Genomic DNA, 27,963 nt, shown 5'->3' with positions numbered 1-27,963 from the left:
AGCTGTCATGGGGCAGAAGCTTTCTCTTCGAAACGATGTAGAGAAGCAAGAAACAAAACTTGTGTCCTTTTCCTTCTGCAGAGCATTAGCTTCTTTGTCAGTTATGGGAAGATTAGTGTCTGCTAATGGTACAAACAACTTTGAGAGACGTGATATTTTGTTCTGCCCTCTTTGGCGATTAGGAAGTTTTTGTCCCATAGTTTCTGCTCTATAAAAATATTTACTAATTTTACCTTAACAAAAATTAAGTTTCCACAGGCTCACGGTTTTTCATAAATATAATTTTTTTGAGAACTAACATACAACAAAGAGGATTTCTTTTTGTGGATGATGTAAAGCTTTAATTTACAATATATGGGTTATCCAGTAGCCTACTTCACTCATCAAAAAACTTTCACGACCAGTGGAATTACGTTCAAGGTATAAACATAAGAAACAAATTCAGATCATGACAAAACCAAAAGAGCTCATATGTGGTAATGTCTTGCACTTTCAGGATCTTCGAAAACTAGTTTTACTAGGGCACTGACCTCATAGGCATATAGGGTGCACAACAGGATATGATTTTTGACTTACCACATATTACAATATTTATTTTGCAAGTGTTGCAACAACTGGTCAGCTTTTGTGAATAAGCCTGTTTCTAAAGGAGATAAACATAAGAAAGATGTGCAGGAATGGAAGGAAGATGACGGGGAACGAGGTTCTCGGTGAAAAATTACTCACCGCTGGATTTTAATGGGTTTTTGCATCATTATCTTTACTGCCAAGATTAACATTCCTATTTCGCGTATTTATTCTGAGATATTTATAATTAATCGACCTATTAATAGAGCAATAATGTGGTGTAAGCAGTTCATCCATCCTCTCCGACAACCGTGGGTCAAATATATTGCAGTTTCCCTCTTGCCCTTGCAGCAAACGCAGAGACATTAATGGAACGCAGACCACAACGGCTATACTTCAGCTCTTTTCTATTTATAAATAGGTCGATCCAAATCATCGACTAAATAGTAAAAGTCTGGAGAGTTTAACTACAGTGTGAATGATCTTCCTTCAACAGGTCATAGTGATTTTTCTAGTCAAACTTCGTGGCGGAGCCCCTGCACTATGAAAATCACGAATGGGCGGCCTAGAACGTCCTTGTTCGCTCACTGCCTGGACTGCACTCATAAATAGCACTTACTCGTTGCTAATGCTCCTAGCGCTGAACTGTAATAGCCTTTCGCATCTACCCAGTTATACGATGCAAATTCAATTTCAAAACGAAACGTATACTGCATCTGGTCGTTCATTAATTCATATACGGACATCTGCGGTAGCTAATTATTTACCTGTGTAACCGAACACTCTTTCTCGCTGACCCTACTAACAGTGAAATCATAAAACTAATTATAGATGTAACCATTGACCACATGGAAAGGGAAATTAGAGCCGAATTATGTGAAACTGGGCATGTAATGAGTGAGTCTTCAACAGGATATCATGAGAGAGAATGGATATTTTGTGATTGATAAAGCAGTCAACTGTCCGGATACAGCTGTGACGCTTCGATCGGCCTTGGGCGTTTTAATCACATGTTTGTCACATAGAGGAATACACATTTAGACGCAGTAAAGTTATTCTCCCATGCGTCTTCGTATTTTATGCCAAAAATAACGAAAAACGTTTAAACCTATAAAGCACTCTACCATTGATTTTAACACTCAACAATAATTCCACCTTCCCCACGGAATGTATTCGTGATTTTTTAATTATTCTCCGAACAAACAGGGATACTTTATTTAAACACCATTAAAAAATTGGTGTTTTGCGCCGGAGAAAAATTATGTTCGCTTTCCAGCAGAAATTTAATTTTTATATATTATATATAAATGCTTCAGTCTTCAAATGGTTCAGTGGACGTTTCATTGGTGCTTGCTGCCTCCATCATAAGTGCGATCGCCAGCACCTCTGAAACGAAGATAGCCTTCTACCAGACTGCACGGCGAAACAACCCAGAAGACAGTCATCTTCATATTCGCCGCTGGATAAACTCAATCTAACAAAAGTCACTTTACTGACTGAACCATAGGCACAGGGGACAAACGCGTATTGAACGAACGAATTTCTTGTTTCTAAAATTTATAGAAATTATGTAGTTTATTAAATTACCTGACGTCCATTTCGTTGGTATTGCCGTTGTCTGAAAAGTTTGTTTCTTCGATATTTTCCCGCGACGAATAATGTGGTCGGCGCATCATAAGCAATCGGGGCATGAAATTTAGGAAGACACGCTTCACCCACGGAGACATCTTGTGCGTGGAAGAAGAACTGAAACAAGCGATAAAAATATATTCCACGACTGTAATCTTGAGACTTGCAAGGAATGCATTAAGTCCGTAGCGTTAAAGGCAGACGCTATCTTTCCCCCTTCCTCCACCCCACTTCCTCCCCCCGCAAGTCTCAAGATTACAGTCGCGGACTGTACCTATTCAGTCAATACATCCATCTTATACACGAAAACAGTTTTGCGCTGATATCTTCCACAGTGAAATATTTAAAACTTAACCCAACAGCAAACACTCGCTGCGTTACAAAAATTAAATAGCCATCAACGCCACCTGCCAGCAACACACCGTAACATTGATTCAAGGTCACCTTGGTTGCTAGGCCGCTGGTCAAGCCAGTTGAGCAGTAGCTATTCACGAGCGAAATGTTTGTTAAGATGTGTCATCTGTGTTGTAGCGCAGTGTAGTCTGAGAAGTTCACCTCACGTTTAGTTTAAGTTTCAGAGGTCCTTACTGTCTCTATCATCACTCATTTCTCTAAAGATCGACGCAGCAAGGGCCTCTGAAACGTCGGTAAACTTCTATCAGACTATACGGCCCAACAACCCAGAAGACAGCCATCTTCGTACTCACCAGCGTGAAAACGTCTAATCCTACTTGAAACGTGTATTCGTTAATGACATTACTTCGCATGGAAATCATTTGTCTATTAAGGATTTTAACAATTCGTATCCTGAAGAACAAGTGCTGAATAAAACAACAATACGCCGAGTGGTAATGAAATTACGGAACACAGAATGTGTTTGCGTTTGACAAATGCCCTCATTTGTTTCGTCGTTTTGTGCATGAACGGGTTCATCTAGCAGTTAGGGTTGCGTTTTGAATAAAATATTCTGTAGTATTAAGAAACTGTCAGACATATTTACTTTTGACAGCAAGTGACAAACACAGGATTACCAAAATCATTCTCTTGATTCAGAGTGCAGAGTTCAACTCCTGTGAAACCAACATCTAGTGTAGTGTTGCTTGATATGCTTTTGTAAAATACTCTACTTCATGATTTGTTTCCTAAACCAATATTAAACCATTTTGATTAAATTAATTAATTTCCCTGTTGCCACTGATGATGATGACCTCTTGAGGTTGAAACGCGTTTGGCAATAGTGTCTTTTTTATGGTGTTAATAGTTTGTTTGCTTGCTTATTTTATATTTTGATTCAGAATTAAACTTAAATGTTGTGTTTTCCCACAGCCCTTCATTTGAATAAAAATAATGTGGTTTGCAAATGCAGTGAGGAATGTAGATGAAATTGACTAGTACATTTAACGAACGCTTGAAAAAAGAGGCAGAAGATCATTGTGTCCACTTAACTGAAGTTCAACGCGGCAGAAATCCAATTCGTAAGATCGGTCAATGGATTTATAATAATTGTCAAGAGATCAGAAACGATTTGGAGAAATTTAAAACGAATAAAAAAGAAAATTACAAAATTCAATAGCTATAACACAGATAATATTAAAACAGACATATCATGAGGAAAATAATACTTGGTTCGATCGCGTAAACGACGAAAGTCTGAAACCGGAATATAAAGACTCCAGCTCCTGTAGTGAAGATAATGTACATCGGAGTCTGTCACTTTTATCGAATTACAATATTTCACGTGTTTCAATGCTCATTCTATAGAAATGCAAGTCTACATTTCTCTCCATAAATGACAACTTCAGAAATTTTAAATGTCAATGAAGAATTCTCGTTATTTCGCATGGGTCCACTATTATGATGATGTCAGCGTCTGATAAATTTTAACAATGTTGTCTGCGGTAACGCAAGGAAAATCTCAATACTATGTTGGTGTAAAGTTTCTTTAACAAGATGATAGACGAGTATGCCTGGAAAAGAGACTGGCTGCATCTGAACCACACACAAAGGACATTTTTCTCCATCCTTACTGCACTCATTCAAATTCCATATCCCCTTCCACAATCCAATTTAATTTATGTGTTACTGTACCAGTCGTGCTGGAAGGCTTTGGTTCGATTACAAGTAGGGGCGAGGATTTCTCTTCCGATCACCTCGTTAATGCCGCTTTTGAAGTCCATCCAGCCTCGTATCCAGTAGTTACCGCGGGGGAGGGGGGGGGGCGTTCCGGGAGCAAAGCTGACCACACTCCTCTCGAATTTGCGATGAAGTTAAAAATTCGTGGAGCTATACCTCCACTCGTCCGTACAATTTGTGTCGTGATGCTTAATTAAACAGAGAGATAGCATCCCTTCAATGAATAGTTATATACCCTTGATTCTCTCAATGTCTTTATAAATAATAAATACAATGATGTTGATTGCATGTAACTCAATACAGACCTTACAGGGAAGAGATATTCGTTTACCTTCTTCAAGTCCAAAGCCTTGGATAAAAATACGGAATATGCTGTTTATTTTTCTGTGATGAGTTACTAGCTCCCCGCCCAAGGCCCCACGCTAGAGAACCACCCCTTGTTGGCCGTCCACAACTGCTTATTCGATTTCTTAGCAGTCATATTTTATTGTTAATCGTCAGACAAAGCCACCACAGCTGTAGTCAATTTCATCTTTTGTATCTTACTTGTGGGAATACCCAGATGGGAAGAGACTACTTTGTAGACCTAGCAGTAGAGGGATAATATTAAGACGGATCTTGAAAAAATATAGCATGACATCAAATACTGCACATATCTGTTTGAGATCTGAGGTTCACACGGCTGCTAACATGTTGATATCGGTCCTCTTGGTAGTAACGTCATGTGGACATGAAGATGGAGGCAGCATGTTTCTCCAAAACGTTGGTATCTACCTACAAGTCCACACCCTTAAGACCGACATCGCCACTAGATACATCTGACTCAGGAGGAGGACGAGTGGCGGACTGTAGCATACATCGTAATGAACTTTTAGGTTCTTTAGAAGGCGTAAACTCCTTGACTAACTGAGCGACGAATAGCTTCTGAAGAAAGGTACTACTGCCTTTCTTCGTTATACGACAGGCAAATCATTTTGTCACCAACACTTTTGTATGAATAGAAATTCTAATATTTTCGGTCGATTACCAAATCGATACAGCACGTTCCAAGTAGAACTACAAACATATTAAAGTTGGATTTTAGATTCTCACGGCCCTGATGATGGAGGCAGCAAATGGCCTCTGAGACGGTGAACGTCTGCTAGATTACATGACGCTGCAACTAAGAATACAGCGATCTTCGCAGATAAAGTTCCTGGGTTTTAAACTTTATATTAGGGTCCTGTCGATCCATGACGTAATCTAGCCTTATCGGCATTCCAGTCACACTGTCAACTCACGTTTGTCCACTCTCGTGAAAAAAGGACATGAAAGTTTTTGTGACGTTAGGTAAATCTTTGGGATTGTAACGTAAGTCTCAAAGCCCCATTGGTGGCGCAGTGACACGTGTGGCTTTGATCTTTTTTTTTCGTGAGCTGACAGGAATGCAGTATACAGACCTACGATTAGCGCAAGTTTTAGAAAACAGCTAATGCCGATAACGTTTGTGTTTGCAGTGAGCTGACAAATAGTTGTGTCTACAGAGTCGGGTAAATGTACAGCGATATCATGGGGATTGATCGGGTTGCTAAACCTGGCCAGCATTTTCTTCAAACATGAGAATCCTTACTTCCTCATACAGTCGGGTCCAGTTTCTGCCCCTCGGATTCCATATTAAATTTATTAATATCAGTGTAGCTTGTCAACTTTGTCCACTACACAAATTACAAGAATTGTGGAAACTCCACACTACAGAATCTTATACTCCCTCAACATCAATTTTTAAAATTCGACGTTCCCCAAGAGGTTTACTCGCCTAAATCTTAGTGCAATTCTTGCAACCCCATCTTAGCTGCTACCTCAGCCTGTCTAAGCCTCCTAGACTCAAAACAACTTAAAACTGGAGGGCGAACGGAACAAAGCAATTTTTTGAATGGGACAAATCCTTCACCCGGTCTGATGAGACTCAACACGAAGCTGCCAGAATTAAATCTCTACAATTCCAAAGTACCAACAGAATCTCTTAGTGATTTTGTTCTTCGTTTTAATTATGCTAGGCCTTTAAGTACATTCCTATACAAACAGAAAATGCTCAAAACGTCAAAAACAATTGATGTTTTCGTGTTCAGATTAAGCCGGGCATCGCAATAGAGATAAATACCTAACAAAGACACCATTGTCACTTTTGTGACGATTTGTTGATCAAACTTGTAGATTTTAATCCTATTAAGGAGGAACTACCTAGCATTTGATATTTCGTAACAAGAAGTCTTCTCTCGAATTAATTCCTCCTCGCTAATTTTCTTGAAAGGAGGTTTAATCTTATTTTATATCTACTTCTACCACGCCTCTCCTTTCCTTTCGGAACACTTGTTCTTGTGTCACATTAAGTATTCCTGTCTCAACGCGTCCATTATTAAGTTCAAAATGTAGACTACTTTGTTACTCGGTTTTTTGTTGTAACTCTGACGTCATGCTCAACAGGTGAGATTGTAGCGTGATCTGCACTTTTTAGGCGTTTGTATGTGTACAGTTTGCAGCGAAAAGAAATTAGAAGCTTTATGACCGCAACTGTAAACTCGGCATTGTCTCTAGTTATATATATATATATATATTTCCCTAGCCTAATGTTCGCACACTGCATCTGGAAACCACAATCATGCTGTTAAAACCTCAGTGAAACGTAACTTCAGTACCGGCTGAAAAACTATATTTTGTTGTGTCCATCTGAGATATTCAAAACATCGTTAAATAAACTATAAAAATGCATGCAATGTCCCGCCTTCAGCCAGTGTAGTGACTACGGTGCGGGCTGGATGACCAGGGTTTGATTCCCGGCACCACAGAAATTTCTTTTCACCAGAACTTCCATGCCGGCTTTTGGGCTAACCCAGCCAATCCAATAGGTACCGGTTTCTTTTTATACCGGTAGAGCGACAGAGGCGCGAAGCTGGCCACTCACTTTCTTCCAGAGCGAAGGTTAAGAATGCCTGGAGTTAACCTCCACTCCCACATACGTCTACGTGGTGTAGTGCTTATTAATAATCGTTGAAGAAATTATACAATTTGAGCTTAAAAATTTACATTTTTCTGGGGCGACAATAGCAGGTAAGCGTAACTCAAAAACAGACACGTTTTAATGTATTCGTATCTGGAAAATAAATTACGTACCATATAAATCACAGTGGTAACTTCATGTACCTCCTACTTTAAAATCTAATAATTCTGATTTTGCACACAGAATGTATTTTATATGTTAGTTTGGTTTAGTTATAAACAGCATTAACTAATGTAGATTTTAATGGAGTGGGGAACTAGGAACTGGAGTTTTAAATATTATTGACGGGTTCTGTAGATTATTAACTCGTTTCTCTAACCAATTTGCGCGTCTGACTTGTAATTAAAAAATTATAAGTATCATATCACAATACCACTTTTAATATTCACTTTGTTCATAACTTTTAGTTTTTCCGAGAGTAAATTCATTTGTGACTAGATGACAAAAATTAAATATCCAGCTTGACATAAATTACATAAACAGAAAGGCGGTAGTTCGTACACTAATTGGCCAATATTTAAATCCTACCAATTACACTCACATGAGGCCCCCTTTTAATACTACCTTTTAAATTGACATAAAATAGGGTCGACTAATTGGAAACCATTTAATTAATTTTTAGCACAGTAACACGAGCATTAAATGCCATTGTTAGCAACGTCTGTCCATTGTGGCACAATGTAAAAATTAACTAGCAACTTTTGAAGCTGCAATTAAAATTGGCAATAAAAAACAGGAAATAAAAGTGGGTCTGCCGCTTGAACATTCGCACTGAAGTGCGTCCACACACACGTCGTAACTCTGTGAGCGACCCGGCGGTAAAACAGATTAACACTCCGGTGAATCAGAATGACCTATTTGATTCTTTCTGTACTCGTGTATGTCTGGTAATTTATTGCTTAATGTTTATAGAACGCGTGTTTCTGCCTATATATTACAAATCACTTCATACCACTCTAAGTACGGTAGATTCATATGAAAGGAAAACTAATAAAATTAACACATTCGTTCCGAAGATCAAAGTTGAAACAACCAATCAGAGCGATTCAGTATTTATGAAAAATATATTAATTAATGAGCAAAAGTGACCAAATGATTACATTACATTTTTAAACAAAGTGATTAATACATTTATCGACTAACTTTAAGGAACAGTTATCGACAAGCTGACATTCGCTCAGCTAGCAATCATTCCTCGCCTTCTTTTACAATACCCAACAGTTAATTACCGCTTTCAAAAAATTCCGCAATTCGGCCTTCGCCTAAGACGATGCGTTTCTCAACTAACTCATGCGTACTACATGCCCTTCTCATAACATCCATTTTGACTAGATGACCCTAATAATATGTGGTAAATAGTACAAATTATTAAGTTCCTAATCACGTGTCAAGTTCAAATATACTAATGATATGTGAATTTCTCATAGCGATGAAGACGTTTATCGATGTTTACTTAGTTTTGACGCCGTGTGGTCCTCAACATTTCATTAAGAAGGTCGTAACCTAACCTATAAAAGCATTCTGCGTCACAGCTCAGAAGACCACCAAAGACATCCTATTTTAAAGTTGAAGGCATCCATAGTTACCCTATCTTATCAAAACAGTTGCCGTACAATCCATGTATCTGGCAACGTCAATTTGAAATTGTGTTAAAGATTATTAAATCCAGAAAAATACACTTTCGAGTCTCATCAATGAATGGACAATAGACTATTTCGTATCGAAAATAGTTCGTGCTCTGGTCTCTGAGGACTACAATATCAAAATTCTATTTAGCATGTGTCACCTAAGTACCCGGTCTGTTCTCAGACAGGAAGACAATCTCCCAGAAGTTCTGTACACTGCAGTATTCTTCGCAGACCTGCAATTTATTTTCGTATAGACAACATGACTACAAATAAATTATAAATTAAAGCGGATTAAAACTGTGCACGTAGCCGCCTGAAGTGCTCTCCTTTCGAGTACTGGCCATAATCAGCGTTCATTAGCTGGCAGCTAGCACAGCGCGGTTCGGGAGATGCTAATGTAGCCATGGGTGTTGACTAAATCCAATATTAATGACCTGGGTACTTCGCTCAGTAATTTAATAATACAACATTTCAATAAAACTCGCGTGTAACAAAGTTTCTTAAATTGGTGAGATGTACCGACGTAAAATATAAAAAAAGCAGCAGCCAATGTAATAACAGTAGTGACAAGTTCCTGGCGAAAAGCCATAAATAGAACAGTCACTAAATCGCTTCACTATGTCACTGGCAAATAAGTTCATTTATCAGTGCAGTCAGAAACACTACCACTACACCAGACACTCACAGTGTTCTACTGCGCAAACCAAGTTGCTCGAGACGCAGTATAACTGGCAAAAAACGCTGTGCTTTTCAAATTATAGTAAGGCGTTCCATAAGAAAAAAACGCAGACATATTAATCACGGCGTCAGAGGAAACCAAATGTACAACCGTTGTAGCATACTCAGACTATAAACGTTTCCTGCAGACATGAACAGTCACGCAAGTCTCAAAACAAATGGCCGATCATTTTAATAACAAAATGCTTATGAAAATGGTAATTAGTATTACTGTATATTGCAGATAAGTGAACACTACCTCAGAACGTTTCATGACGCACTCCGTACTTTTAGTTCAAGCAAAACGCAAAATGGATGTTAATCCTAGAACATTAGGACCGGTCTGTTCTACCCAGACCAAAGCTATGGTTTCTGTTGGTTTTTGCGTTAGTATATTACAAAAGACAGGGAAGATCTGTGTATGTTAATGTGTTACACAAGCTGCAAGGCTGTTACAGTAAAATGGGATCGAAACGCAAAACTAAGTTCAGCTGAGTTACGAACGCAATACTAAAGCCAAGAGAAACAACATATTTGTTATTTATTGTCTAATAATAATCTTACGCTATATATGAAAACATCCTTTGACCAATTACAATTGGTATAATTAATTAGTTAATAAACACAATATAAGTCTGATAAAATAAACTATTTGTGATATGTACTTTTGTGAATATCTTGGCATGAATATCTGAAAAGAGGAAAATTATTCTAACTACCTTGAAGGTTTAATTTTACAGTGCGTATCAGTAACCTGTCTCAAGATAGTAAATAGTCTTTCAGAATTCCTGCAATAGAAACTTTTTCCGCAGAGCAACAGATCAAGAGCTGTACCTCTCGAAAGAATCTTCTTTCATGTGTACTGATTGAAGTCGCATACAAATCTTCTTGTGGATTTCACCGCTCCTGTAGTGGTATTGATATATGTTGAGTCGATGTGTCGGTTTCAGTAACGCGTACAAAGAAAAATAGGCAGGCAGCCATTCATGAATCAGGCACCTGCTATACAGAATCCGGGCGCTTTTAATTGGCAAATGGAGTTTCAGCCACTATTTTCAAAATGCACAGTGTTACTGCGACTCAATAAATATCGGCTTTGTAACTGGTAACTCCAATCTTGCATTGGTATCAGAACTCAAATTTAAAATACGCTTAATAACAAAGCCCACCATTGTGTCTCATCCTTAGCCAGTTCAATTCAATACGACTTAACCTTCTCAATAAAACTATGCCTTAACTATATTAGAACTTTTAATAATCAATGGTATCACCTTATTTATTTTGGTCCACGTATTCAATTCAAAAAGTTATTTTATATTGTTTGTTCTTATGAACGTAAGACTCGGTCTCTCACATTAAGGGAGGAACATAGATTGAGTACTTGCAAAAAGAGTTCCGAGTTAAATACTTGATTCAGAAGGTGAAAAATGGAACGAAGCTGGAGGAAATTGAACACTACGCGCCATAATGTGTTCTGTATATCAGATATTGTTAGGGTTGTTAGATCATGGGTGGGAACAATTCATGCAGCATGTTGGTTAGAATGTCTGAAGGGGAGACACCACTTCGAAGCTTTGGGTGTATAACGCAGAGAAATATTAAAATTTATTCTATAAAGAAACAGGGTTTAGGGTGTAGACTGGATTCATCTGACTCAGGCAGGATCAGTGACGTGCTCTTGAGATAAACACGGTAATGAACCTTAGGGTTCAATAAAGGGCAGGTAACTTCTTGTCTTAGCTTAGCGACTATTAGTTTCTGAAGAACTGTGCTCCATGAAATTACATGTTTATATATTTATAATTTATAGACTTATTCCAACTGCAGCGTAAGAGTCGAGTACCAAAATAAAATCATGTTTATATATCTACACAATAAGCCATCACAGTCATCTCACCATCTTGTCCAAAAGCTAATGTCAAATATTTTCCCAGATGCTCATTACTCTTATAAATATTATTCATATCATTATTTTTGTAACAAAAGTGTGTACAAAAATAAAAAGTTGTAATATCGCTGCAGTGTGAATTAAATTATTTCTGGAACATTTCCTGTCCTCTGGTCCCTGCTGTATCCGGGTCCACGGCATTGATTAATAACATAACCTAACTGGACAGTACACATATTAAAGACTTACCGGAAATGAACATTGAGGACGAAGACGGTAATGGAGATGGACAGCGTGACGAGTATCATGGTGAAGAGCAGGTACTTGCCCAGCAGAGGTACCGCTAGAGATGTTGGTGGGATGATTTCAGCGAGCAGCAGAAAGAACACTGTGAGTGACAGGAGGATGGAGACGCAGAGCGACACCTTCTCGCCCGAGTCGGAAGGCAAGTAGAACACCAGCACAGTGAGGAACGTGATTCCAACGCAGGGGATGATGAGGTTCACAGTGTAGAACAGAGTCTTTCGGCGCATCGTCAAGTTGAACGTGATGTCTGCAATAGCAATTACATTGTTACGTTTACCGTCTGTGTACTGTTCCCATCATCTGTCCTGGCGTCTTAAATAAGGAGGGGGTGCGTATGACACGTTCTGCACGTCCCCTGCTCAGTACCACCGCCCAGAATAACACCTCTACATTATACGAGCAGTTTCAGCAACAGCGTGTTAAGTGTGACAATAGAGCGAACACTGCCGCGCAGAATGTTATTTGATACTGAATACCTGCTTTGCCGTCACGTCGCTTTAACAAAGGTGTCGGAAATAGAGGCATAACCACTATCATGCGCACACGTGTTGTGTGTCAACGCCATTTAAGAATAAATTTATCAAGGGTCACTCCGCCAACTCAACGTAACTAACACCAGTGAGATAAACAAATGCCCGTGCGTTTTGAAAACAGACAGGTTACACACTTTCTGTGTTTTAGAGTACCACGGCGGTATCTAGGACACATCCGATGCAAACAGAGCCGTGTTTAACCACTTAAACCACTGTCTGTCAGCTCTCCCGACCCGAGGTCCCACGTCTAACTACTATCGACAAAGTCGGAATAAGACACCGGTAACGTACAACCAAGTTAATCACTTTGACACTAAATGTGCGTGTATTTAGATTCATTCACGTGGGAGATTTAATGGGATTATCGCTTTAATCTGAGAGCCTTTTGGATTACATACCACATAAACCAGGCTACATTGTATTGAACTTCGTGTAATGTACAGTACCATATTGATGATCATCATATACACTCATGTAACACATGGACCATGAATGTTCAACGATCCAGATCATCAAGACCCATCCTACCGTAACCCCATGGTAAAGTATGTGATTACATATTTGTATGCCTGTACTCTGTTACGACTTCCCCACGACAATTTGCGCATCAGTTAATGTCGCGGGAATCTAGACCGCTGACAACTAATTCTTTGTAACAAAACATGAGCGTCTGTATCGGATTTGAGGTTTCCACGGCGGTGAGTCTGAAGATTGCTGTCTTCTGGGTTGTTGCGCCGTGTAATATGATAGAAGTTTACCGACGTTTCAGAGTTCCTGGCTGCCTCCATCATCAGGGCGACGAGTCATCACCCTGACGATAGAGGCAGCCAGGACCTCTCAAACGTAGGTAAACTTCTACCAGACTTCACGGCGCAACAACCAAGAAGACAGCAATCTTCAAAATATAAAAGTCTGCTAACAGCCATCTACACGTCTCTGTATTTCTATACAATGCTGTCAGGTGAACACAGAGTCTTTAGTCCCGCTTTAAAAAGTAATAAAAATGTTTAATTGATCCGAAAGGAATTATTCAGGAACACCGGTACATTTCAGCCATAGTTCCTCAAACAGTCCACGTCAGTTATTCCAAATTTGTGTTCCTCAGAAACCCAGAGCTCTATGAGAGTTTCACACAGATTTTTTATAACCATCACTTTAAGCTAATATTAGTTTTCCACAAAGGAAACTTTCGCTGGACGCAATTATTAAAAATTAAAGTACCAGTCAACGTACATCAAACAGAAGTTCTATCCCCCCCCCCATTTCTGCACAAAACTCTTGCGTTGGCAGTTTTATTTCGTTCACATTGCAGGCTTGTATCACATTTTTATCTGAAAATTACATTTCATCTCCCAGTCTGCCAGAATTGTTTGTCTTTTATACGGTACAGAGGAGATAATAAACAGCCTAAACATATTATATGAATGCGATGTTCAATGCATCACTGCGAGATCGCTTATTAAAAACTGCACAATCAATCATACTTTTCAGTCGCCAATTTCACCAGTTGTTGTGTTTTAGTGTTCGTAATAGCGATGATTTGTTGTTTTGGAGTTACGCCTGTGTTTCGAATCCTAAACGCATGATCAAAAGTTTGGGAAAAGCGTGTTCTTGCTTTCGGTTTAAATCATATCGCGGAGGCACACAAGATTACAGCAGGTTGAGATTATAATGCAGCAGCTTTAAAGACTTTAAAGATACGCGGGATTTAAACAAACACGTTTAGTAACTGAATAATTAACTCCAACTTAATTTAGACAATCTAGCAAAGAGAAGCCAAACTTCATCAAACTATAGCAATTACTTTAATATATATGTACATACTTGTGACGCAGTTTTACTAACACTCCAGCTGAACACGGTGCTAGCCGCTAAATCGTTAATGTAAACACTAAGACACTTAGCCACACTATGCTATAGTTAATGGTTTTAAGCTTCGCTCTTGGTATATATGTCTCCAGCGGTTAACAAATTCTGGTAACTATTTCATTGTTAGTGGAAGAGTTCTGCACAAGTTTTCCTGTCCGTAGTTTGACTGAGCTACACCCAACTCGTAACATTAGACCAGTGGTTCTCAACCGGTGTGCCGCGAGCTTTTGCCAAGTACACCGCTGGTTTGGAAGAATGATTATATAAAATTAAATATACATATTAAAAAATCAAACACTTGTTAATACCACATTATTATCCGTAATTTATGCCGTCTCGAACTGAGGCAATTACATTCTGGAAAATCTAAATAGGGTTAGTTATTTGTATTTATAGCGGCACAAAAGTCTACCATTCCTTTGCAATACAGCGTAAGAATGGACAAAAAGAGACGAATTTTTTTAAATTCAAAAACTACGGAGAAATTAAACCAGGTACAACTGTTGTCAAAGGTGGATATAAATGTCTTCCAACTAGGCTTCAGAGTTCACTTTATGAAAATAACACGCAATGATACAAATAATTTTGTTCTTGAAACAAAAATATACACTGAATTAAAAGGATTAACCTATATTTATTCCTTGTTATGAATGTATTTTTCTTCACTTGTGTTCGTAATTTAGACATTGCGTGGTTTGTTTTTTTTACACGCTTTTGTATTGTGTGTGCGGTCGCCCCGTTATCAAGAGCGAATTAGCGGACACGTATAGAAATTCGAATGAACTTACCGGAATAAGGCTCTGCACAACAGGGGTAGTATTCTTCATTCCTTCGCGCAGGGACTGCCAGAATGTCCCATTCTACAGATAAGTAGAACTCGCTCAGGTCAATACCAACATTCACCAGGTTACTTCCCGGTTGCTGGTCCATGTGTTTCAAGTCAACCTATAGGGTTTGACAAAAATCGTACATTCAAGAGAGTCCAGAAAGTCAGATATAATCAGAATGATTTATTTTAAAAAAATAATACACTGTAACTTGTTAAAATTAAGTGTAGTCACCCTGAGAGTACTTGCCTCCTAACTTTATACACGTATGTCAAAGCTCGTTCTACGCCTGCGAACACTACTTCCAGTACTATCATAACATGGCCCAAATGTCACAGAATAATGAAGGGAAGAAAGCTGAAAGTGGACATACTCCTCACCTGGAAGCCATTGTAAGTCCAGGAACCGAACTTCATGATGCAGCTTTGCTGATCAAATGGGAAATACTCAACATTAATCTCGCAGGAGGATTTGTAGATCGCTGGAGGCTTCCAGTACACTTCTCCCGTGTGCTTGAGGGTCGCCTTTGTCATTAGTGTGACCTCATAATTGCCGTCCGCACTGTAAACAAATGTCAATGCGTTTATGTTGTACCAATAATTTATCATTCAACTTAACTTAAGATATTTATTCCATCAGTTTTCTAATTAGTTAATTATTTTCCTAGTCATTTAGTCATACGGTTAGTTAATTGAATAGTTAGACGGTCCATTAGTAAGCGAGTATCAGCAGCAGGTCTTTCCAAAACATTGGTAAATTACCTACAGGACTACGCGAAATTACCACTGCAATCTAAATATCAAGAGCATCGTGCCAGAAGGGCATATCAACATATTTGCATAATCGGAGACATTTAGAAACAACAAAAAACAGTGGAATGTATGTCAGAAGGGTGTAATGCTGATGCTGGTCTACGCAGAGACGCTGACAGTTATATTTTGGAATAAATGCAAATTTATTAGTGCAGATAAGCGTAAGAATTTAGATCTCGTAAAACAGTAATTCTCTTGATATGTCCTTCTAGCACGTGGAGCCAAAGAGCGAGCCAACCTACTTGTTATAAAGCACGATGTCGGGTAGCCAAATGTGCTCCGACGGGACGTATAGCATCTCAACACCGCCATAGTCCTCTGGCTCCCAATGAAGTTTGTAATCTTTCCATTTCTAAAACATAAACACAACACGCCATACCATTCCTATTTAACCACACCAGCTTTTAATGTGGCAAAGTTTCCAACGAGAACGTATCAAATAATTGAGATCGTTTGCAACGATGAAAATGAACATTGATAGCAGAGTCCTTGGCAGGATACACCGCGTTCAGTCTAGCTGTGCCTGTGATGACGTCAAACACGGGGAGAAGTGGAAATAATGGGGCAGGTGCTAGCATCTTATTTCCGTCCTGTCTGTACAATCTTCAACAAACATTGAATGATCATTGCCTGCTACTGGCACTTTGTTTATAAACAAGCGGTTCGGGGTAATGATAGCTAGAGTGAGGAAGCAACATGTGTTGTCTGCTCATGAATTACACAACTGTTCACTCCTGGGGCTCGTTTTAGAAACTGTCAATGACAATTATGTTTCAAACAAGAAAATTTATCTTCATAATATGAACTAGTGTTATAATTAATTAAATTTAATAATAGCATGGGCTGGTGTAAATATTACGATACTTCTATTTGAGATAACGTTAATAACGATTTGAGGCAGTTGTCGTAGTTCAACCTAATCAACATTTTGTTTTTAATATAATATTGTGATCTTTCTGCCAGTGTAATTCGAATATACAAATTTTATTTTGTCTGTAGAGAGTGCACTACGAATGTATACACCAAAACTAATAGACTGACGCCCAAAGGTAACGCTAAAATATTGCGACGTTTAAATTGTGTCACTACAGGAACTATTTGTCATTTTAAGTAGTTCCACTAACGTTCATGCATCAATATATTCTTAGAAATAATTATTATATTCACCTGCTGGACCCATAAATTCGTCGTCATAACTTGGTTCTTCAAATTCTGAAACAGAAGGAAACAAAAATGTCTGAAATCGAATTATTTTACACTAAGTAAAGTACCAGAAGAAGGCAATGGCAAACCACTTCTGAATCATCTGCCAAGAACGTATATGAACAGGTCCCGATCCGAGAAAAGGATGGAAGGATCCTGTTCATATGGACCTGTCGTCAGACAGAGCACTAAATAAATAATAATAAATATAATAAGTAAAGTACGTAGTTCAAGCACAGGCCTATACCATGTACAGGTAAGCCTTCTATTTCCATAATATCATCACGTTAAAATCTTTACAGTTTTTGTGAATAGCTGTTATAATACAATGCTGAACACAACAGTAGTCTAAGACGTGGATCTTCCCCATTCGAACGTTCGGGTCTTTGGATAAATTCATTCCAGACCTGGATTTGTGTCCGTCCGGGCCTTTCTGTATTACGTTGTCTTGTGTAGACAGATACCTTGCGCTGGGCTCATCACCCTTCCAAGGAGTCTGTCTAAACGAATTCACTCATAAATTCAGAAGTCTTTCTGAACTGGACAAGTCACAAAGTCTGTGTGAAAGCTCAAAAAGTTTTAAACTACGAAGCATTACATTATTTTTGCCTTACAGTGTTAAATGAATTGAAGAAGTGCAAAAGTTAGCGATTCCACATGGAATATCAGAGGATGCTGTATAGCTATAGGTCTTATAAATATGTTCACCGAGAGTATTTGGCCAATAATACCAATATTTTGACATTTTTGTATTCAGTAGGATTTTATATTTTCACTGCTTTTCGAAGATGGCTGTCTTCTGGGTTGTCCACGGAGGCAGCAACGACCTCTGAAACTATGCTAAACTTGTACCAGACTACACGGTGCTACAACGGAGAAGACAGCCATCTTATTTTTGTTTTAGAATCTAAAAATTCATTTCCAATAATCTGATAATCTACTGCTTGTAGGACGTGTCTTGGTTCTTAAATTTTGTGCCTTTTATGAAATGAGTACGATATTATCAAGTAAGAAAATCATATCACTGGCAATGAACAACAACACCAAATTGAGTAAAAGTTAAATTCATTAGAGATGATATTCTGGATTGGTGCGCCGTGTGGTATTTTGGCTATGTACCAACATTTGACAGGAACATACTGCTTCCATCATCAGTTTTACCCAGAATATCATCTATATTCACATCGCCGTGGATACTTCGTATGTTGTGTGGAAGGTTACTCACCACCTCGATGAGTTGGGATAGTTTGAGACCCAGCCAGACCGTGAGAGTGTCCGAGTTGTTGCTGACTGGTCTGATCAGACGATTGTAGTTGCTCATTAGGTCGTCGTACAGCCGCTTCGCATCTGGGTTCGCCTCGTAGGTCACAGACTTCAACCCTAAAGTGCCCACAAATCACGAGCTAACTCCATGGAACAGAGCACGTCTTGAGGAACTAACAGTCGCTCAGTTGGTCTAAACATTCCCGGCTCTTTAAAGACCTCGAAGGTTTACTATCGTGTTCACAAGAGCCCGGTACTAACCCCCCCCCCCCCCTATCCTAAGCTATGTGAATCAAGCCCAAATCCTTACACCGTATTCCTGTAAGATTCTTTTCAATACCATCCTCCTGATTACCCAAACAATATTTTTTCTTTCAGGTTTCAAGGATAACATTTTATACTGATATCTTCAGTCGCCATAAATACTAAATTCTCCGTCCATCTCACCATTTGAATTCGATCGTCCTAATAATACCTGCTGATTGTTACACAGGCTATTATGAAGATTCTCGCTGTGTATTTTTTTATGTTACCTGGTTACTTCCTCTCACTTAGGTCAATAAATTTTCTTCAACGCTTTGTTTCCGAGCACCCCCAATTTGTTTTCCTTGTGGCGGACACCGAGTTCCAAGGCCATACAAAACAGCGAGCAAATTACATGTTCGCAATTGTATTTTAACTTTGAGGTTCCTCTATAGCAGTAGTATTCAAACTTTTTTGTTCACGTACCCCCAGATATAATTTCTCTTCAACTTTGTACCCCCAAAGTTGTTGGTGTATAATTAAAGTTATACATAGTATATAATCTACATCTAAAATGAATTAAATAAATTACATTACTGATTATTCAGTGTTATCATAAAATAATATATATATATTTTAAATTTCACGTACCCCCTAAGAGTCTTCGCGTACCCCTGGGGGTACGTGTACCCCAGGTTGAATACCACTGCTTTATAGGAGCGGAAAGACAGAAGATCCTAAACTCAATGGTAGCACGCATTCCTCGCGTTTAATCTGTTCTTAACTTCTTGGTGACTGTGTCAATGCCTTTGCTAAATATTCTATATTTTCCATATATTCGAATGATTTGCGGTACCGGTATATCAGTGTCATGACACAGGATTTATGGCCAACAAACTTATTGGTACGATAACATTTAGTATACAGTCAGGCATATTCATAAATCAATTTATATAGAGTTATCGAAAACTCATACAACCTACCTATTCCTGACGCATGTTCTATTTGTCAAAAAATATGTTACAAAAACATCGGGAAACAAAAAATAATGTTACATGAGTGTTAGGAATGTCCACGGTTATCATCCACTCTTTATCTCATGTTTGATGCAACCCGGCGGTATAGGCCCTCCAGTAACGGAAACAGTTCACCAGGTAAGACTGTCTATTTGTTTGACACAAGATGATGGAAACATGTATCCCTAAACGCATTCTGGCAGGTTAATCAACAACGAGATGTTAGACAGTGTTTGACAATGAATATTCCTTACACTTGTAAAAGACATTTGCACACTTTGACTATTGAAAGAGGACTGACGAGAGCAGGTTACATCATGACGTGACCTTCGACGGCGATACTGCCTTGAAGTACAATGTCAAAAGCTGAGTCGTCTAGGGCTAGCCCCGTTAGACACCATCTGACTATTAATCCAATCGAACTGTAACGGACTGGAGCCTTCGATAAATATTTTAATATGGGTTGCGTGACTTTTCGATTGGGCTGCATATCCACCTTTCATTCAGAAAATAACTGCTCAGTAAATCCAGAAAATGGGCCGTTTGATTTGTGTGTTTGGGTGTGTGTGTGTACATGCAGCTATTGGTTCGGTGCGTAATAAGACGTAAATACATTCCTCTTATTTCCCATCAATCTTCCCCTTTAACATTACATTTACAATACATTTACAATACATACAATTACATTACAATTTTTAGAAAACTCTTACATATTCATTTGTTGGTAGTACTTGAAATTTTATCTGGATCAGCTGCATTTAGCACACAGTTAATTCTTAAAGTATGACTACCAATACACCTTGGACTCTAATAAAATTAGTAAATTTATAAATTTATAGTAAGGGGTACAACAGAAGATAATAGCAACACGGGATTTAATTTTTAAGTCTCGTTGGAAGCAACTGCCAGTCTTGAAGACAGGCTCGTAAGTTGTAAATTGTAAAACAACGTAAAAGAGAGTATTGAAATTTATGGGGAAAGTATTTCTTCAGTATCTGCATCCTTTGCCCTTTCTTTCTTTCCTTTGTAGGATCTGAGCTTCTCACGCAGGTGAGTAAAAAGATGGATGTCGCACTGAAGATGGAGGAAACAAGTACCGTCGAAACACTGGTAAATTTCTACCAGACTACAAGACGGTACAACCGAGAAGACAATCGTCTTTTTTCCTTTCGTCCCTCCATACCCCTTCAGAAGTTCCTTTAGAAGATAAAATTGAAGATTTTGAAATACGACGTCATTGCTGAGAACATGGTCGGTATTGCCAATGGTGGTCTTGTGGGTTCTGATGCCACGCGGTCTTGCACACACAGGTGGTTACCGTCATTTCGTCCTCCTTGTTTATTTTATGTATGAAGAACAGGAAGTAATTTAGCTGCCTACGTCTTACTCGCACGTTTTCTGGACGAATTGCATAATATCCTCGAACAAAGTCGTAGACTATATAATGCAGTATACTAAATCTTATCCAAATAAAATAAATTAAAATAAAATTATACAAAACAAATTAACCGTTCGAAATAGTGAGCCTTTGCTGTATAATTTTAATAAGTTTATTTTAAAACTCAGACAAAACACTGTATAATAATCACATTCAACCTTTCAGGGCTTAAATTACATGATACACTTTGATATGACTTATATGGGACGCGGAATAATGTTCCACTTAGAGAAAGAGTTTTTCATAGTACGCCTTTTTGTCGATACTGTGGATGAGAAAACTTTTCACTTCCGGTTACAATGCAATGCAGCCAACAAAATTATTAAAAACAAAGTACCGGTTTAAGGTTTATAAACTTTAAATTAGCCATTCTTAAAATTAAAGGTGGTATACACCACCTCACAACTGCAGTCTAAATAGTGTATAGTATCACACATGTTGTACATACCTGATGTTATCGTTAGGAAACTTAACAGGACCAAAATACGGTGCATTCGAAACAACATTCTTAGACTTTTAGCAGTACACCGCCTTCACAGTTTCATACTTCATAGTACTGCATTTAATTTCATCCTAATTAAAGACTTTTTGTTGCAAACTACTTCATTCTTTATTTTAACAGATACTATAGTGCCATAGCCGGGAGATGATACACACAGAATCGGTCCAGCGGCGCTCAGCATCAATCCAACATGTCGGCCGACGTAATCAATAGAAGACACAGAGTAACCAACGCTCCGCGGAAATGCGGTATAATATGAAACTACTATGAAAAAACAAACGCTGTTGGCATTGCGGCGTGCCTTGTAACTAACAGCGTTAAATAGATATTAAACTGTACTGAATACGCAAAATTACATGATTAAAAGTACATAACAAAAATTGTTTTTAAAGGAATCTAGTATTAAACAATGTTAATAACAATGCCCGGACAAACAATTTTCAGCATTATATTTACGACACGCAAACCACAGAGAAATCTATAAAATAAATATGTGTCTTGTTATTTTAAACTTCTTATGAACTTGCCAAGTTCATATTTTATAAAAAATAAATGACCTGTGTTTAATTTGGGTTAAGCTATTAATAAACGCAATTTTAATATCAAGACTAGGAAACGTGAATGGTTTTAAGCAGTTACATTAAATAATTACAGCACACGTTTCCAATTAATTCAGGCATACTATACAGAATAACACAAATTAATAGTTTGATTGTTTCATTAAACTTAATTAAGCGTCGTATGGGCCTACTTTTAACCAAAGTTTAACTAACATCCCCACATTATGTGAAAAACTACTAATATAACTAGGTTAAATGCGGCAATTGTTTCGGGTATAAATTGGATGATCTGTGCACTTCGTTTAACTTCAAATTTATGAATATGGTTGTATCCATTTCATCTCTTGCTTATTCCAAACCGCAGCCCTTTGAGACGTCCTTTGGATGCGCGGTCTACCATGATGGTACTGAGCAGAGCTAGGATCTCACCGGCACTCAGATTCTTCTTCAATCGGTCTGGAACAAAATTAAACACTTCCTTCGAAAACGTATTACAAGAGTAATTAAAGAACTTGTTAAGTAGCATATTCCTGTCGGCTCTCTTTGTTCCATAGTTTTATATCCCATGACATTTTCCTATGCTTCAATATAGCCTACATTTTTTAACAAAATACAAGGAGCATGTTTTCCATGTAGAAGATCACTGGTTCAAGACCGATTGATCCAACGTCAATTTTATTTTTTGCATGATCTTGCCTAAAACCTGAAAGTGATGTGCACCATCATAACTTTTCTTCTATTCATTCTTTACCGCTGTCATCTTAGTGAGGACAAAACAGAAATTCCTTCCTAGGCGTGCCCCAACATAATGTGTACGTATTCCTAACGTTACAGGCAAATAGGACAGGGCGATCCATAAAGCATTAGCAGCACCACACGTGGGCAAATTCCGGTAACAGATACCGAACACCGCTTGTGCCAAAAAGACATAATCCTGAGCCTTCCAAGTGACTGCCTCCCAAAATTCTGCAAGCATGTCTTGTTCAGCGTGACTACCAAAGTGAAGTAACATTTAACTTCGCTGAGTAGATTCCTTATCGAGAAGCTATTACCCGTATTTTACATAACCAGAAGGTGCCTTCACGTGTTCACAGTGCTAGATGATACCAGTCTACATCCTCACACACTTTTTCTTTAAGAATCATTTTAATATTATCCTTGGATTGAATCCTCGGACTAACAAGCTGGTCTTTCACTTTACGTTTTCAGATCAACATCCTGTATGCGTTTATAAACTATTCCATGTGTTTCATGCCTCGTCCACCTTATGACCGTGATTTTATCACCGTAACAACATCTGACAAAGAATACCCACACCAAGTCTAGTAATAACACACGCTCGGTGCCCTTACCTTCGAATCTCCTCGTGTATGTGAGGGATGGGTGGTCGAACTGAGGCTTGGGGGAGCGGAACCTGACGACAGGGTGATACGGCATGTAACTCTTCCGACTGTCTCCGGACCAGTGCATGGAGATAAAAGGCTCCGTAGATCTTTTGACGGCCATGAAGTTATCGGATTCTTCCCATAAGGTTCTATCAGGCGAGTTTAGAATTCCTGTCAAACATACCAGTACTTCACCTACTGTAGTACAGCGAATCCTATACACGTCAAAAAGTATTTCGGGAATCCCACACCAAAACAAAGGAATAAAGAAAAAGTTCTGAAAAGAATTTACGACACCTAATTCTTCCTTCAGATACTTCAGTCTGTATGGTGAAGCCAGTAAGAACAGTAATTAACAACTAATCAATTTATTGAAATATTTCCGTACATAATTTATACGGGTCGGCAAACTCCACTGACGTTAAATTGTATGAGATCTGACGGTGAAGATATCCACGTTGGTCTTTCGGTTAGTATCGCCGTAACATGCTGCCTTGAAGATGGAAACAGTATATTCTTTCGAACCATTATCAATCTATTCAACTTTTGGTTCTATATCACAATTTATCGGACCATAGATAGCCTACATGGAGCACAGACCTTCTTGAGATGCGGATCCCGCAACTGCTCTGGAAACTGATCGCGTTTTGTGCAACAAAAAGGTTCATTGTCGTCCTTACAGAAGTCCATCATTGGAATCTATCGTAAACCAGTGTAATGTAGTCCTCACCCTCACACACTATTCTTTATATTTTAATATTATCCTCACATCCGCACCTTAGTCTCTCATATGGCATGTTGCCTAGGGTTTTTCAGCTAAAATGTTGCATATATTTCTTATCTCCAAATGCTTGCTACATGTCTCGTCCATCTAAATCTCTTTGATGTTATCACTCAAATTAGGTGAAAAGTACAAATTATGAAAATTCCTCAAACATCTGATTCAGAATATTACTGTCTTCTGGGATATTACGCTGTGTAGTCTGGTAGATGTTGAATGACATTTCACCCCAAGCACCTCTGAAACGGTGGTTAAATTCCACTAGACTACACGGCGCAACTTCCTAGAAGACAAATCATCTTCATACTCGTCGCCATGAGAACCTGAAAACTCACGCATCTGATTCAGTTTAACTTCATAAAATACGATACAGGAGAGGTAGGCTACATTTCGACTGGCTAAATTCATTAAAAGAATAATTACAAACTTATAATCATATTCATAATTATAGAATAATATCTGTATCACTCACCGCCATCTTCATATTCCAAGTCGTAGTACGGTGCAGATAAGGCAGATGTCAGCAGAAGAAGAAACAAAACGGCACTGCAATGATACGTGAGATGCTTCGGAAGAAACATATTGCGAATGTGTGCTCTCAAATCACTGAGAAGGCTTCAAGCTCTAGACTGCACATGGCCTCACGCAGCTCCGCGCTCTTTCTTTAAATAAACTCGGTTCTGCCTGCTGATTGGTCGAGATATATCAGACTCTTCTACTCCTGACCAGTAGCCGGTCTGCAGCCTCCTACAAGAAACTCGATGGCTCCGTTCGCATGTTAAAACTGATTGGAAATTCGAATATGTTCTTAACTTTAATGGGGTTGAAACAAAATGAATATACTGTAATGGAATGGCCGGATTCTACAAATAACATAAAGAAAATTATAGGCATGTCAGAAAACGCGGACAGATGGACTGTATAACGTTTCGTGATTTGAATTATAATGAAAGAGTTGATTCTGTACCAAATCATCTCGAGGCAATACCGATGATGATAATGGACGATAAAGGCGTAAATCGAGAGTTTCAGGGATGCCTACTTCCTCCATCCTCAGTGCGATCAGTCATTTTCTACCAGACTACATGGCGCAACAACCCAGAAGAAAATCATCTACGTGAGTACAGATTTTAATAACTTAAAAATATCTTGTGTGTTTAATCATTACGTTTGATGGAATTAAACAAGTCTTCTCAATTTGTAAGTTGCTTTTCATACTTTTATTGTCACCAATCTTCCTGTATTTGATACTGAAATGTCCAATTTCCATTATACATTAAGTTTTTGTGTTATGTTAATAGGATTAAACCAGCCGTCTACTGTTAGTCCCCCTAGAGCTCCTGGACGCATATATGAGCGAATTCCGAGACGCCATGACAGTCTCAAATGTTTGTCAATTTCTCACAGAAATCACTACTACAAAAATTCCCCTACACAGCAACTAAATATCTCTCTTTGCCCACATCAAGGGAACTGATACATAACAAAATTATTTCCCGATCCTTCACGCTTTTGAAATACTTTCGAGAACCTTGTTATTACTGTTTTTTGCTGCGAAGGGGGAAGGCATACTTCCATATGGAACTGTGACTTCTAATATGCCCATGTATTAAACCTTACAATTTAAGTACCTTCTCAGCGAAATAATTCTAAAGATCTCTGTCCAAACCTTGAAGTCTTAGTTTTCAGCACAACGAACACGCACTGAAATTCCCATATAGTTCGTTGCAAAGAAATAGTATCGGAATATTAGCCTGTAGCCGAATACAGAAGCCGCCACCAAGTATCAAGTGGGCACTGTCTTCGATCGCTTGAAAACTTGTCGCAGATTCTCTCGCTAGGGACACGGATGTATGCGTACGTTTTCTAGGGCGTTGTGCTGTTCTGTGTACATTGAGACCGGATGTCTCCTAATACGTGACCGACGGATTAATTTTTTTAATGAAATGTTAGTAACAAGACGTCAGAGGGTCTAAGCGGTAACACCTTGTTACTGTAGTTATTACTTTGAAATTAATATTTTATTTTCTCAAATTTTCAGGGTTTTTTTTTTATTTGTACGTATTGGAAACTTTATCAAGAACACCTACAATACAAGTATGAGTATTATTCGACTTACAAAAGACAATGCACCTCGTAACGTTCCACCTATTGTCCAGCAAGTCTTTTCACCGACCACAGTCTAAATAAAACACGCGAGATTTTGGAACGTTTGAACACTGGGATCTAATATTGCTCAAGTCACAGAAGATAATCTTTGCCTTTCTGTGCTATTCTCTCTTGTGCGAGCGAAAGTCTCAACCTCCTTTCAATTTCTTGTAACAAACGTAAATGTTTGTTATTTTCTCTGTGTGTTTTAACATTGCATTATTGTTGTTATTGTTACTAGTCTTCAATTCTTTAATATTTGTGTGCTGTATCAACAGCCAGAAGGCCAATTATTACTACTATTACCGGTATTATTAAACTGAGAGAGTTAAAAAGTGTCCTATTAAAAAAAATAATTGTAAGACTAACTTACAATACATAAGAAACCTATTAGAAACACAGGCATCATTCACAAATCTTTACACTCTGTACAGTATCGGACTGGCCATTTCGTGTTTCATTCCATATTTACGTGACAGACTATGGTTGCTGCTTCGTTGGAAAAATAGTATCAGAGTAGATCTGTCGATACAGTTGTTGAAATTGTATAATAGTAAGATGGCTGATACGCAACAAGCTGTAAAATCCTGTGTGGGAGTTGGCGTGGGTTATGGTTCTGGGTACTTCAGTCTCCGGCACTGAAAGGTTAAGGGTTATTTTTACCCTCAGTGTCTAGGCTGGGTGAACCCCACAAACTTTCTGAATGCGGCGAAGAATAATAAATTATTGAATATCTTCTCAGGACTGGAAATTCCAGTTTATTCAACATGTGTGATAACACTCACTAATAACCTACCCTTATAGTTGATACTTAGATCGGGCAATTTTCTGTTGCTATGGAAGCCGAAATATTGTAACATGACAATAGCCAGCCTCTGCACAGTAAAACTAACGCATATAACTCATATTTAGAAAATAGGATACCTAGATCGAGAATTTTCGTGTTTTTCCTTGCGCCCTACAAGTACATTTCGAAGTAGCTCATTTAGAGAGACCACGATCTACGTCTCTTAATCTCTCCCCATCCAGGATTTGCAACGCAACGAAAAAAGAAAATAAATTTTAATATTATCCTCTCAAAAGTTTCCATTTTTCGCAAGGTTCTACAACAAAATTTTGTAATAAATTTCTTGGTTTCCCAAACGTGCTACGTATTAACACGCCTGTAACTGGTTTTTATTTAATGTCTTCGGTACGATAATTAACTATCAGCGTTCTCGCAGTGTTACTTCGGGACAATCCGACAAATTCTTAGCTACCGAACTACAGAAACACTCTTTACCAGGATTCGAACCCAGGAGCTGAGATTTTCGTGACCAAGTCTTTTCAGGGATATAACGCTGAAATAAGCAACGACAGTCCCCTGCTATAACCTTACCTACTCGATATTCACGATGATTTTCGTCTCTTCCGACACAAACGAAAGCAATAGACTTCCACTTATGGCAGTAAGAATAGTCAGGCAGGCAGTGAAGGTT

The 27,963-nt window shown here is 38.4% G+C and overlaps 2 protein-coding genes across 7 annotated transcripts in view; both read right to left on the bottom strand.

Annotated features, from left to right (window-relative positions):
• Window positions 1-21,696, bottom strand: part of nAChRbeta2 (nicotinic acetylcholine receptor beta2) — a 50,993-nt gene extending 29,297 nt beyond the window's left edge. For 2 of the 6 annotated variants that reach the window (XM_022077689.2, XM_087340766.1), the window contains exons 1-8: window positions 21,558-21,696; window positions 18,375-18,529; window positions 17,114-17,158; window positions 16,189-16,298; window positions 15,515-15,695; window positions 15,096-15,252; window positions 11,849-12,152; window positions 2,155-2,313 (exon numbers count right to left, since the gene is read on the bottom strand). In XM_022077689.2, the coding sequence (XP_021933381.1) occupies window positions 2,155-2,313; window positions 11,849-12,152; window positions 15,096-15,252; window positions 15,515-15,695; window positions 16,189-16,298; window positions 17,114-17,158; window positions 18,375-18,529; window positions 21,558-21,615 (1,169 nt within the window). In that variant the 5' untranslated portion in view covers window positions 21,616-21,696. Of the gene's footprint in view, window positions 1-2,154; window positions 2,314-11,844; window positions 12,153-14,262; window positions 14,314-15,095; window positions 15,253-15,514; window positions 15,696-16,188; window positions 16,299-17,113; window positions 17,159-17,396; window positions 17,416-17,556; window positions 17,578-18,374; window positions 18,530-21,557 lie in introns of those variants that run through there. The other 4 variants (XM_087340767.1, XM_022077698.2, XM_087340768.1 and 1 more) reach the window with 4 other exon arrangements.
• Window positions 21,208-27,845, bottom strand: LOC110836496 (uncharacterized). The gene is made up of 3 exons (XM_022077739.2): window positions 24,810-27,845; window positions 23,524-23,727; window positions 21,208-22,627 (listed from the first exon to the last, which is right to left on the bottom strand). The coding sequence occupies exons 1-3, from the start codon at window positions 24,916-24,918 to the stop codon at window positions 22,509-22,511; spliced, it is 432 nt and encodes a 143-aa protein (XP_021933431.1). The 5' UTR covers window positions 24,919-27,845; the 3' UTR covers window positions 21,208-22,508.
• Between the last annotated feature and the right edge of the window lie 118 nt (window positions 27,846-27,963).

This window comes from Zootermopsis nevadensis, unplaced genomic scaffold, assembly GCF_977971745.1.
Source record: "Zootermopsis nevadensis isolate Lab colony 2312 unplaced genomic scaffold, Znev_1.0 Znev_ptg000061l, whole genome shotgun sequence".
Lineage (NCBI taxonomy): Eukaryota > Metazoa > Arthropoda > Insecta > Blattodea > Termopsidae > Zootermopsis > Zootermopsis nevadensis.
Note: the sequence above shows the minus strand (reverse complement) of the source record. Positions and strands in the feature narration are given on the sequence as shown.

Excerpts from the sequence above, each read along its gene's own strand:
- LOC110836496 (XM_022077739.2), bottom strand. The coding sequence starts at position 24,918 with ATGTTTCTTCCGAAGCATCTCACGTATCATTGCAGTGCCGTTTTGTTT. Across the intron at positions 23,728-24,809 it reads CTTGGAATATGAAGATGGCG|GAATTCTAAACTCGCCTGAT; the intron begins GTGAGTGATACA and ends TATGTTTGACAG. Across the intron at positions 22,628-23,523 it reads ATACACGAGGAGATTCGAAG|ACCGATTGAAGAAGAATCTG; the intron begins GTAAGGGCACCG and ends ATTTTGTTCCAG.